The sequence below is a fragment of the Lycium barbarum genome, chromosome 3 (genome assembly GCF_019175385.1).
Source record: "Lycium barbarum isolate Lr01 chromosome 3, ASM1917538v2, whole genome shotgun sequence".
In the NCBI taxonomy this organism is placed as follows: Eukaryota; Viridiplantae; Streptophyta; class Magnoliopsida; order Solanales; family Solanaceae; genus Lycium; species Lycium barbarum.
The window spans coordinates 118746833-118753705 of record NC_083339.1 but is presented as its reverse complement, the minus strand read 5'-3'; the positions used below and the strand labels follow the sequence as shown (position 1 = coordinate 118753705).

The following is a 6873-nucleotide window of genomic DNA, read 5'->3' as shown; positions in this document are numbered from 1 at the left end:
TAAACGATTTTACATTCACCCAAGTGAGAGCTGAGGGGCCCTCCACTTGCACCGGAAATTTCATGGTTCTGAACCTCCTGGCCCATTTTAAGAACTCAATCTGGGCTTTGGCAGATTTTCCATCTCAAAAAAAAAAAAAAAAAAAAAAAAGGATATGGCAGATCCTTACACGAACATAATGTTCAATCGACAGGTAAGATCATCAACATGAATGACTTGATAGAAACAGATGACAACCAATTGACACATCCCTAATGTGGTTTATAGAGCATGGATGCAAATCTATACAAATAGAATACTGCTTTTAATATCATTTGAAGTGGGTCAGTATATAAAATAGCAACCTTAAAGGCTTAAACAAGAAGTGCAATAGCAGTGATAAGGCCCAAATCTCAAATATCCTGAAGTTATTCATAAACTGGATTAACTTCTTGTGGTATAGGAGTTTCTGAAAATGAGGAAGCCCAGGTAAAAGGATGAGGAAAATAGAGCAGCAGACAGATCATATTGTAGCTCGGATTGAAAAGAAAAAAACAACAAATCAATGAAAGGAAGGATGGCAATTTTGATCATTTACCCATGCAAATCAATGAAGCTACTATGCTTCAATCACAACCTAGATGGAGTGGCCAATACAAATACTGATATAGATCAGGAACCAATTTCAACCAACATCAGTAAGTAACAAGACGTAATGTTTTGTCTTTTAATACAAATGTGGGGTTTTATAAAGCTTGTGGATCTCGAAGTCTTACAATTATCCGTCCAGGCCTAATCTAAGTTTAACAAAAACAACTAGGCCAGACTCCCAACTAGTTAGAATTTCCACATAGATTCTTTGCTTCCATTGTGTTCTATAAAAATGTAAACAAAGAAAGAAAAAATATATAAAGAGAAGACCACTTTGTCATAGGTGAAAAGAAAAGATGTGGAAGGATGACAGAAGCATCATATATAGTAGAGAGCTACATCAGCTTCAATAATGTATAAACTCTTGAACAGTGGCGTACTCCCGCCCCACATGTGCATCTGCATGTCAAAAAACAAAAACCTGAAGAAGCTTCTCATTTTTTCCTCCCTTGTATTAAAACCAATACATAGCAGTAAATGTTGGTGCTTTTGATATTAACAGAAGTCTCTACAATTAACTGGCAAATACAGGTGACTTCCAATACAATGGAAGCAGGGATCTGACCTTTGATCATGGACACCTTCTCTAGCCATCCACTTATAATTCATGAAATTTGTGCATCTGCTGACGACATGTCAGAAATACTACTTATCACAATAATTTTTGTACATCATTTGTTCCAAACAACAACACTGGCTAATAAAGACAATTTAGAATTCCTTCTCATTGGATTCACAAGTGTGGACCAGATAGTGTAGCTCTCTACTTTTTGGTATACCTCTTGTATACGGTTTTTATGCCCAAACTTGTCAATAAAGCTTATTACCTTATCCAAAAAAAAAAAAAAGTGTGGACCAGATACTCGGGCACTGAGAGTACTTTTAGCTAGTTAAATTGAAATTACATTACAGGACTTCTATGAAATAATTCACGTATCTGTATGAACCATATCACTGTAGATGCTAGTCCTGTATAAACTAGCTTAAAAATAATACAGAAATAACACACAGTCCAATGATTAAACCTTCTTTTATCATTTGTCTATCCAAAATATTTGTCAAATTCAGAAAAGACAAAGGTAAAAAGGCAGCGAGGCAAATTACGCAGAGTTGAACTCAGATGAAACTTTTCTTACCAAATTTAGGTCAGCGATGAAGGAACCCTAAAACAGCTACAAAGAACCAGTGAATACATAATTCAAACTTGATCGTTCTTGTACCGAGGATCTTAAGTCCAACTCTAGTAGAAACCAATGCCAACCCCTCTGTAAGTAAGATAGCTTCAGATTCATAACCCTGCACCGTGAACTGATTGATCCTTGATTTCTGAAACATTGAGATCAAGAACCTTCGTGCCCATTCTCGAGATGTGTGAACCCAAGCACATTTCAGTAGAGAAGCTAAGGTCTTTCGACATCCACTGCAGCAATGTCAACTTATGGAGAAAATCATTGCCACCAAAAGACTTAACTGCCCAAAGAAAAAGATGTTACATTTGGAGAGTTCTCTGAATGACCATCCGACAGGACCGAATAGAGACTGCAATATAATATGTAACACTGTCAGAGTGCGGACTTTGAAATAGAGACTGCGATATAAAAGGCCTGGTTATACATTTCATTTGGAATACAGAAAATTTTGCTATACGGTAGTTCTTTCTTTTAGTAACTATTGTTTGTATGAGTTGTCACAGCATGTAAATGAATAACAGCCACAAGAGAGCTTACAACCTAAAGTATTAGCAGAGACTGTGTCACAGCCTTTAACTTTTTTGTTATACCATCAGTGCCAAAATTAGACTCACCTTTTATACTTCCTATTTCTCAAACTCTGCTCGGAAAATAAACTCTCCCACATCGAGATGCAGCTTGTTTCAAAGTAGAACTATATGTTCTTTAACTTAAAGCTAATCACACAGTCAAAAGTCTGTGCACCAGGAAAGCTAAAAATTTAAGTCTATAAAATTCATTTCGAAATAGATGAAGCAATGTGTTCGATGGTAAAATAATTATAGCAAAAACTTATAAGGATTTAAAATCCCAATCAAATTGTTCCAGAATCTCTCAAGAAATAACCACAGTAAAGTAAAACTCAATCAGCACACGGTATGGGAAGTTATACAAAAGGATTAGGAAGTATATTTTAAAAGGGTCAATTGAGGTCAAACCTGTGATTTCTTTGCAAATCCTACATGAATTTTATCATTTGCTTTTACAACCACAACTTCTTCATCAGGCTTCAGTTTTGTAGGCTCAAGTTCCTAATTCCCGGTTCCCCTTCCTTCTTGCTGGATGTAAGTATACCGCGTCTGACCAGATGGATTCTTCTATTTTCACTGCCAAAGGAAATTCCTTCTTAGTGCATCTAGTCTTTCACTACACTTTCAGGGATAGGAAAGAGCATCATATATGTAGGCATGGCATCAAGAACACTTTTAACAAGGATTAGTCTTCCTCCGAAAAGTAGATATTGACTCTTCCAGTTTGCTAGCTTTTTTCACATTTCTCCAGCACACCATTCCATCTTTAGACTAATTGTTTTTTTTTTTTTTTTTTTTAATGAAGATCCTTTAGACTAAAATATTCAATCCATCTTCCGTTAAAATTTAGGAATTTGTTGATTTCATTAAAAAGATCTCGTTCAGTAAGAAGTTGGATTTTTCTATATATGTACCAAAGTCTTTCCTTCTTCATCCTTTGATGCAGCTGATCTTGTCTCCGGAATCAGCATGACCACGGGAACACGTAACACTACACAAGCAGTTAATTTGGCTTCTCTGGAAATTAATGGTTATTGTAGAGAACTTTGCTATTCATAATGAAATGATTTGAGAAGCGGAGAGATTTGGGCAAATTTATTCGGTGGCAAGATGACTGCCATTGGTGGCTGTCATTGTCTTAGGTAAATGCAATACATAGATTTAGTAAGTCGAAGATGGTGGAGATCTAATTTCCAAAATCGAATTCAGAAATTTTTGAATAGCACTTTGATATTTTTTTGAAGTAACAGAAATGGAGGGAATTGGATTTTTTTAAAAAGATATTCAAGAAATTAATTAAACAAAAGAGTATATTAGAAGAGCACATTAATCAGCTCACCATATTTTTGCATTAATGATAAATATATTAAAAGAATTATTACCAAAAAAATCAAATAATCTGTGAAACCACAAGGGAGTTTGCCATGAAGAAGCCAAACATAGGGGGAGGTCTCTGAATTAAACATAAAGGTAATTAAGTAGCAGTAATTGCTTCAGAAAATGAAGCTAGTTTGGTACATAGGATTTTTTGTACAATCTTCAAACAAAAGTAAAGGCAAAGAACCATAGGCAAATAGAACATAATTATCTTTGACAAGATTTCTCCAAATAAATGCATCTAATGGTCTATGGAGCATTATTTTCTGGAACAAAGGGGAATTATTGCTTTAATAAAATGCACTGCAGGATCCCAGATTTTAAAAACCGTTGTTTGGCTCAACATAACAGATAAGATTCATGCACTAGTACTTTTTTATTGGTGATTTCCTGCATTAATATCAATGTCAAGTCTTCTCCTCATAACTAATTTAAGAATGATACTCCAGAGGAGGAGATACAAGAACAACACCAGAGAAGGAGATCCAATGTAAAATGTATACCTCATTAATGCACCTCAGATATTGATTTGGTGGGCTCTCACAGCTTTCTGTAATCCATCAATTACGTACTTGCATGTCAGCTGATTTGGCGCAAACCCCACTTTCCTCATTTTATCTTGAAATTCCATCAATTTTACAATATCACCTTCAGCACTTAGAAGCCTGACAATTGCGTTGTAACAAACCGTGTCAAATATTTTGAACTCTCGACCAAAGAAGCTTAACAGGGATTGTGCCTCACGGAAATTGTTTTCCCCGCAATGCCCGTTAATTAAAGCTCTACAAACTTCAATATCAGGCGGCACATCATAATCAGTCATTTCTCTCATCAAGGAGTTAGCATCCATGCTTCTGCCTGATTTACACAAACATTTAATTATAGCTCTATATGTACCTATATCGGGCTTCAAATCTTTTGACACCATCTCCGCTTTCAAGCTTAAGGCCTCATCAGGGCAATTGCATCTGCAGAAAGATTCAATCAACTCCCTATAGACCATATTATCAGGCTCATATGATACTCGATCAATTAGAGCTTTGGCTGCAAATGGTCGATTCTCCATACAAAGAGCAGAAATTAGATAATTGTATATATCACGAGATACTACAAATCTAAATCTTTGAAGCTCTGTGACTAAATTCACAGCCGAAACCAGATTATCCTGCTTTTGATATCCTCGTACAAGAACCGAACAAGTGAACTTATCAGGGTACATCCCTTCTCCAATCATATCATGCAACAAAAACCGTGCCTCTTGCATCATCCCCTCTTTGCAATAACCACAAATAAGAGTGTTATACAATATAACATCTGGTTTTAATCCTCTGTCAGACATTCTCACAAACAACTGATGAGCATCCTTGACATTTCCCTTTTTACAAAACCCATTTATCAAAGAAGTATACGTGAACAAATCCGGTGATACGCCTCTAATATACATAATTTGATACAAGTAAACTGCATCTTTCATTCTTCCTTTCCTACAATAGCTACTAACTAACGTATTATACGTAACTATATCGGGTTGAAACCCTTCTTCTTCCATTTTCTCCAAGAAATCATTAACCTTATTCACATCTTCATCCTTGCACAACACATGAGTTAATATATTAAACGTACACGAATTCGGATGCACCCCAATTCTTTCCATTTCACCATACACTTCCCAACATTTTTTACTATAATTCAACTTCGAAAGACCAGTTAAAAGACAGTTTATAGCAATAACGCTCGGGTAAATTCCATGTTTTACCGTCTTTCTAAAAACTCTATAACCATCTTTCACCATATTCACTTTAAGAAAAGCCTTAATTAGCATATCAAACACAACAGGATCCCAATTACATAAACCACTAGATGACACCAAACTATCAAAAACATCCACATTTTCCACTCCATTTCTCTTTAAATCAACCAATTCAGACAAAATTTTCATTGCTTGTGAAAAGTTTTTTGACCAAGTAAGTATATGAATTACAAGACAGTAATTTTGAGTGTTAGGTTTCAAACCCAAATCAGTTTTAACCCAATTAAAGAAACTAAGAGCACTAGATGAATCAGATTGACATCTTAAAAGAACCCTTGAGATTTCATTGTTACTGAAATGACTCATAAGTCCATTATTTTGGATGGTTTTTTGAAGGAGGACTAAATGGTCATTGTTTCTGTTCTTTAGAGCTGAACATATTAGACTAACTGTGTTTTGGGGGTTTTGGAATTTAGGTAGAAAGTTGTGAAGAGGGTTTGAAATGGATTTGGTGGACTCACTATAATCTGTTAGAGTTTGGAGAGAATTTGATGATGATGATGATGGCAATGATGCAAAATTCAGTCTTGGCTGCAGATTCTTGAAATTAATAACTAAGTCTCCATTTGAACATGTAGATTTAATTGATTTCTGAGTTAGATTCATGGAAAATTTTGAGAAAATGGAGCTATAAGTTCAATTTAGATGGAGAGGATTACCATGTCCTAAAAAGCATTGAGAAGCTCCGCTGCGCTGCATTTGTTTGTACTTTGTACTTGTGGGATGGGAAGGATAGTGGGCCAAACGTTCTTTCCGAAAATAGTTCAGGGATATAGAGCCCGTTTGGATTGGCTTACAGCTTAAAGCTGTTTGCAGCTTATAAGCTGAAAAAAATAAGTTGGGGTAGTCAAACTTATTTTTTTTTGACTTATAAGCTGTTTTCAGCTTATAAGCTGCTTTAGATAAACTAAGTCAAATGGGTCCAATTATTTTTTTGAGCTTATTTTAAGCATAAAATGACTTTAAGCTGGCCAGCCAAACACTCAAAAAAACTGAAAACAACTTATAAGCTAACTTATAAGCCAATCCAAACGGGCTCATAAACGTTCGCTAATTTCATTTTTCCGGAGATTTTGAGGTTTTTGTCTTTTTCGGCATTATTATTTGTCCTTTTTTTTTTTTTACACATCTCTTAAAAAATATTAATTATAAAGGATATTTAACCTGCTTTATTCTTATTTATATCAAAGTTATAATCTCTCTTAATTAAATATTTACTCAATTTATGTATCATTTTCATTAATGACAGAAGGTAAAATGAAGAAAAAAAAATAATTATGTCTTGAACTTCTAAAAT

General features: G+C 34.9%; 1 protein-coding gene across 9 annotated transcripts; it reads right to left on the bottom strand.

The window, feature by feature from the left end:
* Nucleotides 1–545: 545 nt before the first annotated feature.
* On the bottom strand, nucleotides 546–6338 carry LOC132632029 (pentatricopeptide repeat-containing protein At5g40400). Of its 9 annotated transcripts, none has more exons than XR_009579229.1 (5): nucleotides 4270–6336; nucleotides 2798–2965; nucleotides 1767–2169; nucleotides 1196–1255; nucleotides 546–1029 (listed from the first exon to the last, which is right to left on the bottom strand). XR_009579229.1 is itself a non-coding variant. In XM_060347815.1 (2 exons), exon 1 carries the CDS (start codon nucleotides 6180–6182, stop codon nucleotides 4284–4286), a length of 1899 nt encoding a protein of 632 aa, XP_060203798.1. In that variant the 5' UTR covers nucleotides 6183–6338; the 3' UTR covers nucleotides 546–2169; nucleotides 4270–4283. The 9 variants fall into 9 exon arrangements, 1 of the variants encoding a protein (XP_060203798.1); XR_009579228.1 differs by having other exon boundaries at nucleotides 1196–1252; XR_009579225.1 differs by having other exon boundaries at nucleotides 1196–2169.
* Nucleotides 6339–6873: the final 535 nt, after the last annotated feature.